Source organism: Diadema antillarum, unplaced genomic scaffold, assembly GCF_040938485.1.
Source record: "Diadema antillarum isolate AM-2024a unplaced genomic scaffold, OU_Dant_1.0 seq00000820_RagTag, whole genome shotgun sequence".
NCBI lineage: Eukaryota > Metazoa > Echinodermata > Echinoidea > Diadematoida > Diadematidae > Diadema > Diadema antillarum.
This window is the reverse complement of record NW_027271697.1, coordinates 270,305-292,010: the sequence shown is the minus strand read 5'-3', so window position 1 is coordinate 292,010 and position 21,706 is coordinate 270,305. Positions and strand designations below refer to the sequence as shown.

The 21,706-nt window shown below is 40.2% G+C and overlaps 1 protein-coding gene across 1 annotated transcript in view; it reads left to right on the top strand.

The window, feature by feature from the left end:
* The window catches only part of LOC139739843 (dynein axonemal heavy chain 8-like), a 118,644-nt gene that overhangs the window by 56,817 nt on the left and 40,121 nt on the right, over nucleotides 1–21,706 (top strand). The window contains 17 exon segments of the mRNA XM_071650437.1: nucleotides 615–802; nucleotides 2,022–2,216; nucleotides 3,019–3,153; nucleotides 4,576–4,737; nucleotides 5,406–5,652; nucleotides 7,190–7,431; nucleotides 8,076–8,216; nucleotides 9,258–9,501; nucleotides 10,334–10,476; nucleotides 11,246–11,380; nucleotides 11,847–11,969; nucleotides 12,652–12,865; nucleotides 13,614–13,720; nucleotides 14,381–14,544; nucleotides 16,381–16,573; nucleotides 17,170–17,292; nucleotides 18,676–18,806. Coding sequence (XP_071506538.1) covers nucleotides 615–802; nucleotides 2,022–2,216; nucleotides 3,019–3,153; nucleotides 4,576–4,737; nucleotides 5,406–5,652; nucleotides 7,190–7,431; nucleotides 8,076–8,216; nucleotides 9,258–9,501; nucleotides 10,334–10,476; nucleotides 11,246–11,380; nucleotides 11,847–11,969; nucleotides 12,652–12,865; nucleotides 13,614–13,720; nucleotides 14,381–14,544; nucleotides 16,381–16,573; nucleotides 17,170–17,292; nucleotides 18,676–18,806 — 2,887 coding nt within the window.

The following is a 21,706-nucleotide window of genomic DNA, read 5'->3' as shown; positions in this document are numbered from 1 at the left end:
TGTTATAGTAAATAGGCCCTAGGTTACTAGATCTACATGTATTTTCTGTAGGTCCAGGCCCTAGATCTAACTAGACTCACCGTACTGATTTCTTGCATGCAGTGAGTTAATCGCAGCCTTGTTTACGTACAGCTAGTACAGCCACGTATGCGTATTGCAGAGCAGACGTGCGTATGATAGACTGCTACATTCTGCATCCATACCAGTGCTCTACGCGCGGATTTGTTAAATGCTTAGCCTTGTCCTACCTACATCCCTTGCTGCACGAATCTCTGCGCAGGTAAAGTGTAGGCGCACTGTAAGCATTTGCTGTGGTGGCACGACCATCTACTATACCGAAGTTTTTCCAGAATCATGTGATGCAATCTAACCAATCACGCAAATTTTACTCGACCTATTTACTATATCTACATAATATGTACCTACATATGGCAAACGTTACAAAAAAATCCAAGCAGGAAGTATGTTGCATTTTATATCCTTAATGTCAAAGGAATGTATAACACAAACTCATCACATCTCATTAATACTGTTAAAGAAAACTTGTCCTATAATGGTGCTGCTTTGCCTGTGAAGCTCACAAATGTATAATACACACCCTGTTTTCTCCTCAGGCCTGGCTCAGTCCGGCAGCTGGGGCTGCTTTGACGAGTTCAACCGCATCGAGCTGCCAGTGCTGTCCGTGGCCGCCCAGCAGATTGCCATCGTCCTCACGGCCAAGAAGGAACGCAAGAAAGACTTCATCTTCACAGACGGTGACCTCGTGGACCTCAACCCTGAGTTTGGCTTATTCCTTACCATGGTATGTCTGCGTACTGCTCACTTGTGGAAAAGAAAGGAAACTGTTGTCATATTTAAGTCCCCACTCATATCATATTTCACTTTTCCTGCAGAATATATTGTGATTCTCAAATCAAAAGATTATCAGGCTCATTAAATTCAGTGTGAAAGAAGGATGAAATGTGATTGGAACTTGCATGGGAAATATTGCATAATTAAGTTGTACCCAAACAGCAAGTTGATCTCTTACATCACTAGCTAGAAAACATGAAAAGCAGACAATGAAAGTATTACATTTCTAAATCATTCTTTCACTTTTTCAGGATCTTAAGTTCCATTTGTCATTCGATTCTGCATCATACACTTAAGTGGTCACATAGGTGATGAATGGGATCTTAGTGTCAATAATGTGTGAAAGATCAGGGCTTTATTTAATGAGTGCCAAACTATTAACCCGTTGAGGACGAGTCCCAAGAATACTCAGGCAGGTGTCTATGGGAAATGCGTGTTGTAGCAAAATCAAACCGTCTTCAATGGGTTAACTCTGTATGTGCCATGTTGTAAACCCCTGTGTGCCACATTATTCTGAGACAGCAACACAGTCATGCTTTGAGAAAACATTATGTTTTTTCAAATCTATGTAACTTTTAAAAATATTGTTACCTTCCACATGTAATGAGTGAAGTTGTAAAGAAAATGTCAAGCTTTGCTTTGATGTAAATTGTATGACAAATATGTGATTTTTATTTTTTTTTCAAATGACCAGTAGTTACATTATTGTAGAGGCATATCACTTTCGCACATAAAACAGTGACAGAAAGTTAGAATTTACTTGCAAATCCAGTAGGGAACACCACCTGATATTCAATCACCACAATAACTGTGAGCTATGTGTGACAGAAATTGAACCGTGAGAAACGCTTTTATTGTACTTTGGCATTTGGCAATTTATCGATCAGTTTGGGCGAGTTTGTGCATTTGAGCAGAATATGCAAACTTGGCACGCCATTGGGCGTGCGAACGTGGCACATAAAAAAAGATTTAAACAAGTGGACTAAATCTCAAAGCCTTCTCTGCAGCAGTATTCTTGAACCCTTGGCAGGTCAGTGACTTTTAATCAGTGATGCCAACATAACTGATGCAGGAACACAGTTATTACCACTAGTCCGTACTAACAATCTGTATAGAAAAAAACAGAAAAATTAATTGACATCCCTTTCTTGGCTTGGTCATCTTGGCAGAACCCTGGCTACGCTGGACGTCAGGAACTGCCAGAGAACCTAAAGGTCCAGTTCCGGTCTGTGGCCATGATGGTGCCTGACCGCCAGATCATCATGAGGGTCAAGCTGGCCAGCTGCGGTTTCCAAGAGAACGTCATCCTGGCTCAGAAGTTCTACACCCTCTATAAGCTTTGTGAAGAGCAGCTCACCAAGCAGGCAAGTTAGCTGCTCCCTTCATTAATGGAAGGTAGCAATACTGAAGTATACTTGTGGTAAACAGCAAATTTAAAGTTTTCCACCTATCATTAAAAATGGCGCAGGGTAAGAAGTGACATATGTGTATCTGTGTAAAAGTTGCGCAAGCGAGTGTCATAACGATTAGCATTTAGTGACCACGTAGTGGGCATTTAAGTGTCTCCTTAACTAGCCTATGCTCTGATCAGCTAGTGTCAGGTTGCTGCGACTCAAAACAGAAGTTCTGTCTATCTATCTATCTATCTATCTGTGAGCTTTCAAGAAGTGCTAAATTCATGATGTGTTGTCTATTAATTGGATGATAGAATAAAGGTACCTGTACTTATTCTACATGAATGAAGGGTATATAAGTTTAGATTTTGTGAATTCATATTCAGCCCTGGTGGCTTACAATTGTTTTGAAAGTCACAAAAGAATGTTGAGGCACTTAGTGCAAACAGAGACAGGGGATGTATGCTATGTTGCAACCAGTAGTATTAAATTTGATAAAACCATGCTGAGAAACTGTGATCTGTCTGAAAAATTGACTTTTACTGATTTATTTCTATTGCATCAATCAATAGTAAGTATCCAATGATGAATGAAGCATTACCTCAAGAGGGACGCTAACGCAGATAAATCTATGAAGTATTCCTTATACTCATAGGTACATATGTATACGCTTGTATGTATCAGACATGTTATCAAATGCTATCCCATCGACACACATGCGCAAAAAGCAGATGAATGACTGTATGGATGTTGACTTCTACTTTGGTTGTAGGTTCATTATGACTTCGGCTTGCGCAACATTCTATCGGTGCTGAGGACTCTGGGAGCCAACAAGCGAGCCCGCCCTGAGGACAGCGAATCCACCATCGTCATGAGAGTCCTTCGTGATATGAATCTCTCCAAGCTGGTAGGCCAATCACAGAGCCAACAAGTTTTAATACAATTCCATTCTCCTTTGACAAAGCTTTATAGATTAAGGGGGTTCATATCTGAAAGGCACTGTTTACCATTTGCAGATGAAGCAAAAACCCAGCTTTAGTGCTTCAAAATAGTTCTAAAATGTGTTAAGGATAGAAACAACATATGTAGAAATGTTAATCAGTATAATCCATGCTAGGTATTGTTAAATATACAAATTGTGAACAATAGTTATAATAAAATTGTCTTTAGAATAAACTATCTACAGCTATGGTTTATTGAGAAAACTTGTTATATCTCCTTATATTTTAGGCTTTATTGCAAAATTTTTATATGGTAGGATGATTTGTGTTACAACAACTGACCAACACATATGCATCAAATGTGATAACTCGAACATTTTTAGATCACTGCTCCCAATTGTAAAGGATACCTGTAATTTGTAACAGCTGAACAAGGTAAATTGTTGTGTGCCTGAGAAAATGATGCGAAGGCATGCAATTCAAGGAAGGTGTGCCCTGGAGAATGACGCAAATGCACGTGAGGCGTGTGTTATACTCATGAGCTTCACCAACTTTTGCATTGTTCTCCCGTTCACACATTCCTCGAATCATGTGCTTTTGGGTCATTCTCCTGGGCACATGATAAAATTATGACTATTAACCTCTTGAAGACTAGTTTTGAGTATATTACGACAGGTGTCTGTGGGAAATGCATGCTGTAGCAAAATCAGCCCATCCTCAATGGGTTAACTTTGATCTTGACATATTAATCACCAAATGTCATCTTTTATTTTGTCAAATCCCAAGACTGCATATAAGAATATGAAAACATTTTAATAGCTCATCCAATGATGATTAGAACAACTTGTCATTTCATAGTGTAGAAGATACTTTTCCAGTATTGCCATGTGCTGTATGAATTACTTCAGTGCACTTCACAGTTCTATTATGTATGGATTACACCAGTCATTGTGTCCTTGTTAACCCATTGAGGACGAGTCCCAAGTACTGTAAAACACGATATATTCGCAGCATGAAAATTTCGCGACTTGCCACTGGCATCCAATGCATATTGTGTAGGCAAGAACTTTCGCGTGCGTTTTAATTTTGCAAATGTTGTCGCTCATGACATTCGTGAAATTAAAATGCATTCGAACATTCCTCATTTTACAGTATACTTGGGGAAGCATCTATGGGAAATGTGTGTTGTAGCAAAATCAAACCGTCAACGGGGTAACTCTGTTAAATTGTGCGATCAAGATGAGTATCTCAGTAAAATCACGTCAATTATGCAGTCAGTTACAGCTCCCCATAGTGCAAGGTAACAAAACTACTGTGTATCTTTCTACTTTATCTCCCACACACTGCCCACCACTCATTCTCCGTTCCATCCTACTGTGTGTCTCCAGGTTGATGAGGATGAGCCCCTCTTCCTGAGTCTGATCAGTGACCTCTTCCCCGGCATCCAGCTGGACAATGCTACCTATGAGGAGCTGCAGGCGGCCATTCAGGTCCAGGTGGACGCAGCCTGCCTGGTCAACCATCCTGCATGGAACCTCAAAGTTGTACAGGTATCAATATTAATCTGTTGAAGACTAGTCCCGAGAATACTCGGGCAGGTGTCTATGGAAAATGTGTGTTTAATATATAAAATCAGTTTTAGTTGTCCTCATACAAGGGGTTAAAAACAGGATAATTATTGAACTGCTGTGTCTACTCCAGGTTGTTACTTGTAAAGTCTTCATATCTTATTCCTGTCCGGGGCTGTGCATCACAAAACAAAACAAAAAACTTGCACACCCTGATTTTGTGTGAGGACTCAAAATAGGTGAAAAGGGTGAACCTAGTCAATCTTCAGTTTCTTTCTTATATTTTTAAAACAGCAATTCTTCTATGTAATTCCAAAATTTTGGTTCATAAAACGATCGGAAAAGTGTGTTCTAGCACCTTGTACTAAACACTATTCTTTAGAGTAATGTAATTAGGTATGTCTTCTGTGTACAAATGTACAAATGTACACAGAAGATTCAGTGTTGACACATGGAGCTACATGTATGACTCAATGCTAGTCTTTTTCAGCAACATATTTAGAAGTGATTTCTTTCTTTTGTGTGGAACTTCCTATAATATATGATAAAGTAGCCTGACCTAATATCCACAAGAAACAAAGGAAGTATGCCTATGTAGTTGGCATCCTCCAGCTGGTGTTAACTCTATCATTCTCAATGCTCCCTTGCAGCTCTTTGAGACCCAGAGGGTGCGCCATGGCATGATGACCCTGGGCCCCAGTGGGGCCGGTAAGACCTGCTGCATCAACATCCTCATGAAGGCCATGGGCGACTGTGGTGCCCCCCACAAGGAGATGCGTATGAACCCCAAGGCCATTACGGCCCCACAGATGTTCGGCCGATTGGACGTGGCCACCAATGACTGGACAGATGGCATTTTCTCCACGCTGTGGCGAAAGACCCTGAAAGCCAAAAAAGGTTCACGCCCCACTTTTGCATGTGCTGTTCTTTGAGTGCATATGGAGATGGTGCAGTTAAGAAGGAAAAACAGAAAAGCCCTCCATATACATGGTGTTTCCACATACTGTCTGTCATCAACTTACCTATCGACTCTTACAGTTTGGAGATTATTGGTCTCTATTATAGTTTGGAACACAGGTTCATCTGCTGATCTAGAGTTGTACTGGAGAGTCAGACATTTAGGTATTCAAGAATGTATGTATGTAAATGTGGTAGGGATAGCTTTGAAATGTTTTCTTCATCAAAATGCAGAGGTGTCAGGAAATTGGTTTTCTTTATGAATAGAGATTATCCCTTTTTGGTCGCCTTGACCTTCCTGAGGCATATTGCTGTACATGAGTTAGTTGGCTTGCTAATCTACGACTTGGCCAAGTTTGAATGGGTAACATTTTAACCCTTTAACCCTAATCAGGCTGGGCTTTTTTGGCTATGCTATACCTGGGGGGGGGGGGGGGGGGGGGGGGGGGGGGGGGAAGGGGGGGAAGGGGGGGGGGCGGATTCCGCCCCCCCCCCCCCTTCAGATCTCGCCTGTGGAACGCGCGATTGTGCCGAAAATCGGCACATGCGACGCCCGCGACATATTCTATCAAAATGTATGGTTGCTTTCTCCGAAAAATTTTTCTTATATTTTATATTAATTAATTATTGTAATTTATGCTTAAAATCAGTTTTGGGCTCTAAATCACTTATTAATGCTCCAATTAAGCTAATTTCTTTTTAAAAATGTTTCTTGTATCATTCTTCTGAGACATAGGATAAAAAAAAATCTGTATCGAAATTAATTTTTTATGTATTTTATTGTTTTTTTGAATTTCTTATTTCCTTGGTTTTTGACCTTTGTTTTTGTTTGTTTTTTGGCCAAAATTTGTCACAGACATTTTTCGAAGCATTATTATGCTAAAATAAATTAATTTCGGCCATTCTAAGTGAAGATATGAATTTTTATGTGAATTAATTGAAAAAACACAATTTGCATTGGATTTGTACACAAAATCACGTTTTGGAGCAGTTTTGGGGTTGACAAATTTTTTTCGAACGGGCGTCGCGTCAAAACGGTACGCGCGGGCGCAACAATTTGGGTCTCAAAAGTTGCGCGATGTACTTGAAAGAAAAAAAGTCATGAAACATTGCGGCGGGAGCTTATTGCGTTGCGAAGATATTGCGCGAAACGTCGAGGGGGGGGGGGGGGGGCGGATTCCGCCCCCCAGCCTGATTAGGGTTAAGGACGAGTCCCGAGTATACTTGGGCAGGAATCTATGCGAAATGTGTGTTGTAGCAAAATCAGTCTGTCCTCAACGGGCTAATGCTGTATAAAAACTAACAAACGAACAACTTTGGCAAGCTATAAGTATCTTGGCACATAAAGGGGTTAACCCATTGACGATGAGACCCAAGTGTACTCGGACAGATGTCTACAGAATATTTGTGTTACAGCATAAATCAGCTCGTCCTCAAAAGGGCTAATCAAACTTTCTGGTTTAATATATCCTGACAGGCGAACACATCTGGATAGTCCTGGATGGACCAGTGGATGCCATCTGGATTGAGAATCTCAACAGTGTGCTGGACGACAACAAGACCCTGACGCTGGCCAACGGCGACCGCATCCCCATGGCCCCCAACTGCAAGGTGGTCTTCGAGGTGCACAACATTGACAACGCCTCCCCGGCGACCGTCTCCAGAAACGGCATGGTCTACATGAGCAGCTCAGCCCTCGACTGGCGGCCCATTCTTCAGGTAGGATTCCATCACCTTCATGGCCACATTTTAGTGTTCGCATGAAGCATTTACTAAAGCCTCACTGTATGGCAGCGCATGTGGTCATTAATTGCTGCGTTACTTTAGTGCCATACTGTTCACTCATTCCCTCCAAATTATCTCCAAATGATTAACATTACACAAACCCATTGAATATGAGTATCTGTAGATGATGATATTGTGATGTTTAAGTGATCTTGAATTCTGATATATTTTCTTTGCATAAAATATTAGTATTTATTGGTTTCCTTTGTTTTTCTTTTTATTAAGCCATACCGGGTCAAATTATCAAATCCCCCCCAAAAAACCACCAGATAAAATGAAAAATAAATAAATAGTGTAACATGAATTTTCATCACCTTAGGTGGCAATTGCAACCATTGATTATTTAGCACTCTTTCCTAAAGTTATGTAGATTACAGGATCCTCCTTAAATACAAAATTTACTTCTGTTTTTTTTTTCTTATTCTAGGGGAAATTATTAATTAGGTTTGATTCATGCCATAAAATGGGAATGAGTCTTATTTTCACCGTATATTTTTGAATTTCATATGCATATACCTCTTTTATCAAGAGAGTAAATAAATTATCTAGTGGATTTCTCTGTGCTTGTTAATTTGTAGAGCTGGCTAAACAAGCGACAGGCGGGTGAGGCCTCCATCCTCTTCGATCTATTCCACAAGTGCTTTGACGATGTCTACAAGTACGTGTCGCTGAATCTCTTGCCAAAGATGGAGACGCTGGAGTGCAACTTTATCAAACAGGTATTTTTCATAAGAAAACAAAAAACAAAAATCAAAACAAAAAAGAAAAAATGAAAGTGAGATATTATTGAGCAGATGGGTGAAGATGTGGGGTATTTTGTTCAATTTGTCTCCCTCTGTGCAAATGAAATTTGTAAGATCGCGACTGCTAATGCACATTTTTAAGATGACAGGTTTGATTCCCGCTGGTTCTTTTCTTTCCAACATGTTTATCAGCAGTTGCAATCTTACAAATTTCACTTACGTGTACAGAGGGAGATAAATTGAAGAAAGCTCATACTCTCCCCCCCCCCCAAAAAAAAAACAAAACAAAACAAAAACACAACAACTTTTCAGATGCCCTGAGGGTCATGTAAAGACCTCCTGGGGGATAAAACAGCAATCCCCTACCACTAGATAGTATCTAGTGGACCATCCCTTCTCACAAGGGTCATATTGACTTGCCAAATGGATAAAAGATCCCTAACCTTCATTGTTCGAATTTTTGGAATGCCTCCATAGTCTTTCAAAGTCTGTTCACTTTTTGGAGGACTCATTGATCCATGACCAGTAAATATTTGTGATACTTCATCATACCCCTTCTGTTGACTTTCTGGAGTATCCATTGATCCATGATTAGTAGATATTTCTTATACCTCAACACCCCCTCCACATAAAGGGTTGCCTACATGCTGGAGAACTTCTTTCACCAGTGATAAATCTGTCAAGGCCAGTAACCGGCTCGCTGACTTGGTGATCAAGACTGCTGATGCTCCTTAACCTGTTGAAGACTAGTCCAAAGTACACTTGGGCAGGTGTCTATTATCTGAAATGAATGTTATCGCAAAATTAACTAGTTCTCAAGAGGTTAATAGCTCTGTAAGCTCTTTGGTTCCCCTTCAGCTGATAAGATGGAACCGTTTAAGGTTCATTGATAATGCCCAGACAATTATTCTCCCCCTCCCCCCAAAAAATGAATGAATGAAAAAACATTCCGACTTGCCGAGAGATTACCGGTGATCCTTGACCACCAAAATATTCATATGACCTGATTCCTGACAGGCTGTCGACCTCTTGGAGGGTTTGATCCCTGTCCGCGACGAGCACGACCACAGCACGCTGCCAGCCCCGCACCTGGAGAAGCTCTTCATCTTCGCCCTCATGTGGAGCCTGGGGGCGCTGCTGGAGCTAGAGGACCGCGCCCACATGGAGGCCTTCATCGTGGCTCACGAGAGCAAGTTGGCCCTGCCTCCCATCGAGGAGGGCAGCAACCACACCATCTTTGAATACGTTGTCACCAAGGATGGTGAGAGACGAGTTCGAGGAGAGATGGATAGATGGAGATCTAATGCACTGAGTGAAACTTTGTTTATTTATTAAGAGATTGAGATACAATGTATCTATCCTTGAGATTTTATCTACATTAGATGTGGAATTGTTGACCGTGAGCAGGTCAAAGCAAAACATACACAGAAGAATGCTATAATGGGTGTAATGCAAATAGTAGCAGAGATGCTAGGCAAGCATTCAGAATATATGTTATATAGATAGGAAAGGTAGATTGAAGAAGGTACATGGATGAAGTAAAGATGGCTGATATATGGACGATGGATGATAGACAGATGATATATAGGTGATAGGTGGATGGGAAATAGATGATATATAGATTGTACATGTAGATGGTGATTGATAGATGGCAACTAGATGGTAGGTAGATTGTTAACAGTAGATTGCAGATAGATGGTAGATGGATGGTTGATAGATGGTAGTTACATGATTGATAGATGGTAGATAGATGGTAAGTAGATGGTATATAGATGGGAGATACATGGTAGATACATGTATAACTTGTAGATGGTAGATAGATGGTAAGTAGATAGTGTATAGATATTAGATAGATGGCAGATAGTTGATAGATATATGGTAGGATAGATGGTGGATCAATGGTAGATATATGGTAGATGAATGGTAGGTAGATGGTGTGGATAGGTGATAGATGGTAAATAAATGGTACACAGATGATTCACAAATGGTTAGGTAGATGTGATAGATGAATACACATACAATTGCCATTTGTACCTTGACCCGCTTGTGTAAAGTAATCTTACATTCACTGACCGCCATTCCTGACCGGACAGGTGCCTGGGAGCACTGGTCCAACCGAGTCCAGGAGTACATCTACCCTGATGACTCTGTCCCTGAGTACTCCTCTATCCTGGTCCCCAACGTGGACAACGTCTGCTCTAGCTTCCTCATTGACACCATCTCAAAGCAGAACAAGGTTTGTTCAATGTGATTCCATGACGTTTGTTTCCGTGACAATTGTTCACATGAAATATCTGCACGCTATAAGCCAAACATAAATTGTACCCACAAACATAACCCTAACCCTAAGTCCTTGGAAAAAAAAGAGAAGACCGGAGCAACTGTCGTAGGAGCAAATGTCATGTCAGTGTTCAAAGTACAGCATGGTGATATAGTATCATATTTCACAAGTATTGCTTGTCAGATGATGCTGGCGAACAAACGACATGTAACATTATTTTCTCCTGCAGCACATGTACAATAGTTTTGATCATCCCTAAGGTGGGAAGTTACAATTATGTAAAGTCTGTTTCTTGCAAAGGATGTATTGTAAGGCAAGAAATATTTGCGGCATAATTTTTTCGCAAATTGGAGCTGATGGCCTTTTCTACGGCATGACATTTTTGTGAATTGCCACTGGCATCCAATGCATTGCAGTGTAGGCAAGAACTTTCGCAAATCTTTGCTCTCACAGCATTGGCGAAATTAGAATGCACGCCAAAATTTCTGTCTTACTGTATGCATATTGTTATCCTCCTGCTGTGGTTTCTGATTGCAAATTTGCCCACTTACAAAATTTTGCTGCAAGTCCCTGTTTACAAAATATTATGCGGGCAAAAATATGTGATGTATACAGTTTCGTGTATTTCCACTGCAGCTTTATACCTGTGATTGGATTGATTAGATCAAAATTTATTTCGTCATTTACAAGCATGGTTGCTTGTGTTTTACTCTTTGCTCTGTAGGCAGTGCTTCTGATTGGTGAGCAGGGCACAGCCAAGACTGTCATGATCAAGGGCTACATGTCCAAGAACAACCCGGACATTCACATGAGCAAGAGCTTCAACTTCTCCTCAGCCACCACGCCCATGATGTTCCAGGCAAGTTTTCCCATCACCCCTCCCTCTCCCGTTTCATGGACGCCTGCACTCATCTTATACAAGTTCTATATCTCCTCTCCTTTGTTTCTTTGTATTAATGTGTAGTAAGGTATCTACAAGAGTTATTAACTTTGATGCTACAAATCACTGGTAAAGAACGCTTGTGTTTCAGGCTCACTGTCTCATTTCAGAGATAGCAGGTGGGATTGGAAGTTTTTAATTCCTGTTTCATGGTGTTCAAGGTTCAGAAAAAGTTTTGTTTAGTTACATTGGACAAATCAGAAGGAATAAAGCAAATAAGCCAGGACATAGAGTGACACATTTGTATGGACAAAATGCCGTCACATTTCCCTTGTGCCCTACCTTTAGAGGTACAATTGTAGTTCCTTTATACATATATGTATGTGTGCATTGGAAACCTGACTTGACAGGAGATATGTACTCATACGTTTTTTTTTTCCTACAGAGGACCATTGAGAGCTATGTGGACAAGCGCATGGGCAGCACGTATGGACCACCAGCTGGAAGGAAGATGACTGTCTTTGTGGACGACATCAACATGCCCATCATCAATGAATGGGGTGACCAGGTACGAGGCTTATTGGGTTGTCTTCCTGGTAGCCCTGTAACTGATTCAAACTTACCAGTATCAAACCATTTACTATGCTATGATTGCCTGCTCTCATGACTGACTCTTTCTCTGACTCAAAACAGAGATAAAGATGGTGACTTTGGAGAACAACTTCTGAGAAATGTACACCTTTGCCCACATTCTCTTCAAGGAGGTTCATTTATGCCAGTAGCTAAACTATGATTAGTAATCACATTGTGGCAGTTCAAAAGAATACATACAGATCTTTCCTATCTGATTAGAAACAAGATTATTCAGCAGGCTTTATCATGAACAGGAAAGAAAAGAAGAAGGAGAGAAACAACAAACTTTTGAGGATTCCTAGATATCTATACTGCTTGTAAAATCATGCACTTGTATCATTTGCATTGGTCTGTTGTATGACGCTGTAAAGCAAGAATTTTTTTCATGCATGAAAATTGCGCAAATTTTACGAGGAGCCAGGATTCATGAAAGTATAATGCACGCAAACATATTTTTGTAAACACTGTAATGTACTCGTACTTGTATTTTTTTTCATGGTCGGCAATTCACGAAAATGTCATGCCACGAAAAATGCTGTCGGCTCCATTTTGAGAAAGTTTCACATTGTAAACATTTTTAGTCTTACGGTATTTAAATCCCTGACGTGTCTTGGCAGGTGACCAATGAGATTGTTCGTCAGATGATGGAGATGCGTGGCATGTACAGTCTGGAGAAGCCTGGCGACTTTACCAACATCGTCGACGTCCAGTTCATCGGGGCCATGATCCAGCCGGGCGGCGGCCGCAACGACATCCCGCAGCGCCTCAAGAGGCAGTTCTCCATCTTCAACTGCACCCTGCCCTCCAATGCATCCATCGATAAGATCTTTGGTTGGCTTCTACTTACCTCCTCCCAGCTGTGTCAGGCTAATTATTAGTGCTACATATCTCACAGTAAAAATATACTGTCAAGAAAGTTTGACTGTTCGTGCAAAGCATGTACATTATGTAAAACCCAAGAGGACAAGTATTAAATTTTTGTTTACAATAGCTGTCAAGTCTTTGATTCTAATCTTAACCCGTTGAGGATGGGTCCCGAGTATACTCGGGCAAGCATCTATGGGAAATGCGTGTTGTAGCAAAATCAAACCGTTCTCAATGGGTGAAGAAGCTTATGAAAAGTAACCTTAACAACTTTACATAAAAAAATGAGAGAGAAGGTTGTGTAACACTGTACATTGCTTTACATCATCCAGCCATGTACCATGATTCATAATAATGAATATTATGATTTTTTTCAGCAGATCACAGAAATTTGACCACATGCCACTAACGTGCAAACCATATGAACACTGAGGTTTGATGCTTGTCACACAGATCTGTCACATTTTTGCCAACAGGCACAGTTTGGCATACTAAATGGAACAAATATCCTTTTTTAATATCAAGTCAGTTAAAAATACTAAGTCTCTGAAATCACAGGATCTGTAAATTATGTTTGTGGTTGAGGGAGATAGATAAGGCATGCAATAACATTGCTTACAACTGTAGCAGACAAATTGACAGAGATCTATCCTGCTTCCATATCGAGTATGCATGTGTGGATTGAGGTCTGTAATTTTCCTTTCATCTTGACCAGGCATCATCGGTAGTGGATACTTCTGCCCCGCTCGGTTTGACACCACTGTCGTGGACCTCATCACTAAGCTGGTTCCGCTGACGCGCGTCTTATGGCAGCAAACGAAGGTAAGGATGCTTCACAGCATGAGAACTGCATTTGTCCAAGAAGTGTCAATATTTTGTTTCAAATACGGCATTGCACTTGATTTCAGATATCTATGCTAATTTTAATGGTGTTGAAATTTAATTGGTGTGCTGTCGGGAGAAATTACATGAAGTATAATTTCACAATGTGCAATATAAATTCCCATGCAAGATCTTGTACTTAAAAGCATGTAATCTAACCCAGCCTACTTCTCTGTTGTGAAGGGTGTGTAACAACTATTGTACTCAGAGGTAGAACTATATGCCTATTCAATAGTTTATAGTTATACTGCCTGGCAGTCACCTAGTGGTTTACATGGCTTTACCTTTGACCAATCAGAAGCCTAGAATCTTAAATTTTATAGTAAGGTATGTAAATGTTACTATATTCAGTCAGTGTTTGCAAACCTATCTACATGAACATATACCTTACATATATCAAAATGTGTACTTGCACAAATGCATAGACCATATAACCACATACATGTACTATTCAAATTGAAATGGCAATTTACCACTGTCTGATCATAGAAGTGACAAATCTCATAAACCATGTTTTGTTTTGTTTTACTTTGGTTTTTCTCCTAAAATCATGATATACGATAGCATTCAAATATTTTGGAACTTTTGAAACATTTGTAGGTGAAGATGCTGCCGACCCCAGCCAAGTTCCACTACATCTTCAACCTGCGTGACCTTTCTCGCATCTGGGAGGGCATGCTGCATGTGTGCCGTGAGGAGTGCGAGGACGAGGCCACTGTCTTGGCACTCTGGAAACACGAGTGCACCCGAGTCATTGCTGACAGGTATGATCAAGACAGCAGGGCTTGGTCTTCTGCTGAGACCCCCAACTTGTCGGCCTAGGCGCCCAAGTTGGCCATGGCACCGGCGTGTGCAGAGGGCCGCGTGTGATTGCAGGAACGATGTTTAGGGCAGAGCAAGTGCGAATTCCCCTCTGGTAGGGGTTTGCAGCGTGAGGGGCAGTGGAGAGGCATTCTGTACGGGAAGGTCCCCTCTGTAGCCTGCTTGAACTACAGAGAGGATATAGCCATCATTCGTTATGTCCCACCAGGCAGGGGCATAGGCCCGCAGTCCGCAGCCCACCTCCCCTGGGATTCCAAGGGCTCGGGCAAAGCCCTTAAAGTCACCCCTACCCTTGGGGAAGGGGCGGGTACCTGAGTGGGCTGAGCCACGCCCATGGCTTCTACCTTGGGCGGGGTGCTGGTGGTACTCGCTGTAGGTGTACAGCTTGTATTTCACAACAAAATCCTGTACATGTACAATTGTATATCACTGGACAAAAAAACATCAAAATCATCAGATTACAATTCAAAACATATATATGTGACCCGCTACAACAAAAGGATCCGAAAGTCAGGGGAGGTCAATTTTCTGAAAATGGCATGACATTATTCCCTTACTCTTCTACTCTAATTTCATATATAACACAACTCATAAAAGTACTCGGTTGCGGAGATATCGATGATTTTATTAGCGCGTGTCAAATGGTCGAGGAAATCAGAGTTTCGAGGAAAAACGCCTTCAAAGTTTTCCTTCCGACGCTATCATGATTAAGGGGAGGCGAGACAGTTTTCATTGCTTGACAATAGAAGGCATGCTCCTAGTGACCTCCGCAATGTTTATGCAAGCTTAGCGCCAGCGGTCTACACACGACCAATCAGTAATTAAGATGCCTTGCACTGACCAATAAGGGCTCTCCCTCGTTGCTAGGGGTGGAGTCTAGCTGCGGCGCTAAATCCAAATCTTCGGACACGTTTCTGTTACGTTGAAAGTCAGAAAATCATGGCCCAGAAAAACGCTGATTTCTTGCCTTTCCTTTAATCATTTAGCTTCAAAATTTCGGCAGATGATAGACAAAACATTAGACTACAAAATTATGTCAAAAACAGAAATCCGATTCTTTTGACCAATTTTGATGATGTGACTTCAAACTCCATTTTCTCGGCTCGGTTGTCAGCGACTTTAATATCCTTTTGTTGTAGCGGGTCACAAATATGCAGTGCTACAAAACTAAATGCAATGATATCAGGGTAAATCGACAAAACAAGGCCATCTGTGAGTAAACAACGGAACCAAAGCTTAGTGCCATTACGAATAAAAGTGTGAAATATAATGGAACCAACAAAAAGCAATGCTTGTAAGTACAAGTCAGATCATAAGGTTGAATGCGTTTCATATACACTGTACATGTACAACGTGTACATAAGACAAAATTAGCCATGAGAATATAGATGCTCAATATTTTTGCTAATATTTATAATAAACAACAAAACTTACAGAAAGAAGAAAGAAAGGTAACTGTGCCATGTTCACTTCACTTAAAACAAAACAAAACAAAACAAAACAAAACAAAACAAAACAAAACAAAACAAAACAAAACAAAACAAAACAAAAAAGCCTCTTTGGACTCCAGGGTTGAGAAAAAGAGTATTAGGAGGCCAAAATAGTGTCAAACTGAATCCTGATCTGCCTGGATGCCAAAGATCGAAAAACAATATTGTCATTAATGTACAGTAGATAAAACAGATCCATTCGAAGCTAGTGATCGAAACCATCCTGAAGAAATTCTCACACAGTGAGTCTTCTTTCTCTCCTTCTTTCCCTATTACTGATGCCGACAGGTTCACGACGGATACGGACAAGGAGTGGTTTGAGAGCGCCTGCTCCAGAGTGCTCAATGAGAGCTTGGGACAGGCCTACCTATCCAAGCTGGCCAAGGAGCCCTACTTTGTGGACTTCCTGAGAGACCCCCCAGAGCCCACGGGAGAGGAGGCAGATGATGCCAACCTGGAGGCGCCCAAAATTTACGAACTTGTGAGAATGAGCAGCAAGGGCAAACATTCTGGGTTTTTCTTCTTCCAAATCTATATAACTAATATGTATTTTTGTTACCCTGGGCATGTAATGAGAAGAGCTGTAGAGAAAATGCCAAGCTTTGCTTTGATGTTAATTGTGTTAAAAGTCTATGATTGTTTTCCTTTCAAAATAATGACCAGTAGCTACATTATTGTAGAGGCATGACTTTTGCACACAAAACAGTGATAGAAACTTAGAATTCACTAGCAAATCCAGTAGGTAATACCGCTTGAGATAGTCAATCATCACATAAAATGCCAGCTACATACGACAGGAATGGAATCGTGAGAAACACTTTCATTGTACTTTGTGAATTTGGCGATTTCATCGATCGGTTTTGGCGGGTTTGAGCAGATTATGCGAACTTGGCATGACGTTGACTGAGTCGGGCATGCAAACGTGGCACATAGAGAGTTGATGATACTCGTATTTCCTATATCCTTGTATACCTTCTTTCCTTTTCCCTGGTACATATTCTGTTGCTTCTTTGCTGTCAATGCATTATCCAAATGTTCAGAGCTCCATGTAAAAAATCCACACCCTCCTCTTCCCAGGTTCCCACCCTGGATTTCCTCTCAGAGAAGCTACAGCTGTACATGCTGCAGTACAATGAGACTGTGCGTGGCGCCCACATGGATTTAGTCTTCTTTAAGGACGCCATGACTCACTTGGTCAAGGTAGGACGCCAGGGGCCTGCCTCACAAAGATTGATTATAACATAGATCTTACAATTGATGGGATTCAAAAAAGTTACGCTCAATCTGCTGTCAAATTTTTGCTTTAAATCAAGCATAAATATCTGTGTGAGACATACTTGGAATCAAAATTGATTTGACGCTCAATTTGCTGAGTTAGGCTCAACAAGATGAGCTTGAGATCAATTGTAATTCTTTACGTAGCATCCCCCAGATGTGATGATGAAATCAACCATCGTTTTCCAAAATCATTCAAGAAAAAAAAAAAACCCACAGTAACATAAAGTACAGAAAAAAACAAAACAAAACAAAAAACTAACCTCCCAGCTGTCACATGGTACGTTGTTATATGTCTGTAGTCCATATGAATGTTGCATGCTTCATACCTTTTATGTTTTCCAATTTTACTCGGATAAAGATTCCGCAGGGATGAAAAGCTCAGTTCCCTTTAGACTCAGAATGATTTTCATTAGGTGGGAGTACTATAGTATACCTCAAAAGGTCCCATGCTTCAAACTTTTCTGATATATCTTTAGGAATTATGTTTAAATTGTGACATTTGACTTGACCCTTATACTGACAACACAAGGACTATAAGATACTTTCTAGCCCTCTTTATGTCCAGTAATAACACTGAAGAGTCTTTGTATCAATTGATCAATGTTAACTACTAATCTTACATCACTCAAAGTTCTGGCTAAAATTGGCAAACATCTACCCGTGGACAATCAAAGTTGACTGATAGAAGCTGATGACAAGATTACTCAGTTCGCCTAGTGAAAAATTTAAAGAGCTCGACCCTATCTGTGCTTTGTTAGCTTGTTTGCGCAGATGTCTGAATTAAAATCATTGCCAGTAAGTGAAGATATGAGATCCTCTTCACCTATTGAGGACAGGCTGATTTTGCTTTAACACGCATTTCCCATAGACATTTGCCTGAGTATTCTCGGAACTCATCTTCAATGGTTTAGTCTCTGTTGTGTCACCATCTCCCTCTTGAAGGACGGAGACACATGTAAAAAATATATGGCAAGCTTATCAATCATAAGAGGAATTTCACTGCAAGCCAGTTAGAAAGCATGGCAAGTTACAGCTAATTGCCCGGGCATGTAAAGGTTTAAAGCTACTGGTTGTAAATTTATAGTCTTCATGTTCTAGACTATGGATGCAATATTTAGAACACACCAAGGCACATTACAGCTGCAGTTTCACTCAGCTGTGGTTTCACTATCTGTGGATGACTGGAATATGCCTTGCCAGTTCTAATAAACCTGGTTAAAGTCATCTGAGATCAGACTTTCGTAGATATGCAGACAACAGTCGGCAAACTGTTGATACAAGGAGTGGTTTGTCTTCCTGCTGCAGATTTCACGCATTATTCGCACCGACCGTGGCAGTGCCCTCTTGGTCGGGGTCGGTGGGTCCGGGAAGCAGAGTTTGACTCGTTTGGCTACCTTCATTGCTGGCTACAAGATCTTTCAGATCACCCTCACTAGGTAAGCCCCTTGAGGATTTCTGCCGGTAGGGCTCTGAATCCAAGAGATGTGTTTGTTCGTTGTCTAATACATACATTATATTGTTTGAGTATACACTGGAAGAATATTGATAAGGCTTGAGGAAAGTAAGCTGTTCTGTTTCATTTTTTTTTTTTTTTTTATCAAAAAGAAGTATGGCTGAAGAGTAACAAGTTCTTTCAAAAAGTTTGACTGACAAGTACGGTTAGTGTTGAAACTAACATGTTACACAATTGTTGCTATAATCCTAACTTACAGTTTGATGATATAGACATTCATATACAGGTACTGTCTATATGTACACGTACGCATACATTGTATGTGTACCTACATATAAGTTTATATCTGAATGTATACATGTACATTGTATATGTTCAGACATCCTTTCTTGTTAACGTGCTGAGGATGGGCTGATTTTGCTATAACACAATATTTCCCATAGACACTTGCCCAAGTATTCTCAGGACTTGTCTTCAACAAGAAAAACATGATGTATGTTAATCAATTTGAAATACTATAAAGTGCAGCGCATTTACACCTGAATAACATTTAGTTAGTGCCCTTCTCTCAAACCAAATTCCTTGTTGCACAGAATGAATGAAAATTGACTTTACGTAGGATAATTCATACACTGACATTATAATAACCAACAAGTAGATTTGGTTAATTTCGCATCTCCTGAAGATGACTGCACGTAATGTATGCCTTATGCCATATTTCTAGGAATTAAAAAAAAAAAAATCCATTGAAATTTCTGTTAATCTACACTTACCTATTTGATACTTAAAGGTACTGTTTACCTTTGGGAGCAGTGATTTAAAAAATGTTTGAGTTATCACATTTGATGCATATGTGTAGGTCAGGTGTATCACAAAACATCCTACAATCTACCATGTAAAAATTTTACAACAAAGCCTAAAATATAAGGAGATATCACCATTTTTTTATGAGTACACCATAAGTGTAGACAGTTAAGTCTAGAAATAATTTTGTCATAACTGTTGTTCTTTTTTTGTATATTTAACAATACTTAACTTTTAACTTTTATTATACTGACTAACATTTTTGCATTGTTTCTATCCATAACTCATCTTTCAAATCTATTTTGAAGTACTGAAGCTGGGTTTTTGTTACATCTGCAAATAGTAAATAATGCCTTTAATATCTAAAAAGGTTAAATTAGATTTAGCTGATTTCATATCTACTGAAGATGACTAGCACCTACATGCCTTATGCTGCATTTCTAGAAATTCACACAATTTCCATTGAAATCTCTTTTGATCTGCACCAAGCTGTTTGGTACTTGCGGTGTTCAGTGTTTGCCTTTGCTTTCGTTTTCTATGACATTCACTAATCAGCAGTTCTCTTGTTTGCCTCAGCGCATTTGTTTTTCCTGTTTTGCATGTTTAGTTGCTTTGTTCAGTGAGTTCCCATGTTCTGGCCAGAGATTTTGCTGACATGGTTGCCGCTGGCTGTGCAGAGTGATAAGGGTAAGTTTTTCAGATTTAGTTTAAGGTTTCTTGTGTAATATGTTTGTGTTATATTGGAACGTTTGCTACTTCTCTACTTTACCTAAGCTGAATTTGAGAATTTATGGTGCTCATGTGATAATGTGGGTTCAAGAAACTCTGCACTTCTTCATATTCCTGAATCTCCGTGCACACGCTGTTTATGCTCCCTGGAAGTGCATGGGTGATTGACCAAAGTGTGGGGGTTGTTTTGAAGGGGCATGATATTACTTGTTGTTGTACCCGTAAGTGAAAAGGATCACAAGATATTTAGTCTTGATCTGTGAGAATGACCTAATGTAATAACAAAATTGTCCCTGGAGCTCAAAAGTGTTCTTTACGTGCAATCGAGTTGCTAGGGAATGTTTGAGCTTATCCCTAAACACTTCATATGTGACCCGCTACAACAAAAGGATCCGAAAGTCGGGGGAGGACAATTTTCTGAAAATGACATGACATTATTTCCTTACTCTTCCACTTTAATGTTATTTATAACATGACTCATAAAACTACTCGGTTGCAGAGATATCAATGATTTTATTAGCGCATGTCAAGTGGTTTAAGAAATCAGCGTTTCGAGAAAACTACCCTCAAAGTTTCCCTTCCGACGCTATATCATGATCAACGGTAAGCAAGAGTTTTCACCATCTGACAATAGAAGGTACGCTCCTAGCAACCTCAGCAATGTTCATTCAAGCTTAGCGCCAGCGGTCTATGCACGACCAATCAGTGACCAGGATGCCATGCACTGACCAATGAGATCACTCCCTCGTTGCTAGGGGCGGAGTCTAGCTGTGGCGCTAAATCCAAATCTTCGGACATGTTTCTGTTCCGTTGAATGTCGGAAAATCATGGCCCAGAAAAATGTTATTTTCTTACCTTTCCTTTGATCATTTAGCTTCGAAATTTCGGCAGATGATGGAAGATACATTAGACTACAAAATTGTGTCAAAAACAGAAATCTGAAAGTTTTGACGGATTTTGATGATCTGACTTCAAACTCGATTTTTTCGGCTCACCCGTCAGCGACTTTAGGATCCTTTTGTTGTAGCGGGTCACATATTCACATTTTTCCTCTAGAAAGGACTTTGGTGATAAGCCTTTCTTTAAGACACCAGACACACAATGAAAGAACCAGTGGGATAGAATTATTTTGTGAATGTGTGCCTCAAATTGGAAAATGCTATACATAGGTGATATACTTTTTATAGGAGACAAGATAGACAGCTGTGTTAGGTCTACAGGAAAACAGAATCTTTCATTTTTTGAATTGCAGCCTGTGTAATTAGTTATCACCATAGTAAATTAATGGCAAAATGTGGCTTCTTGATGAAGTGCATCATGGTCTTCCTGAAAGATTTCCTGATTCATGAT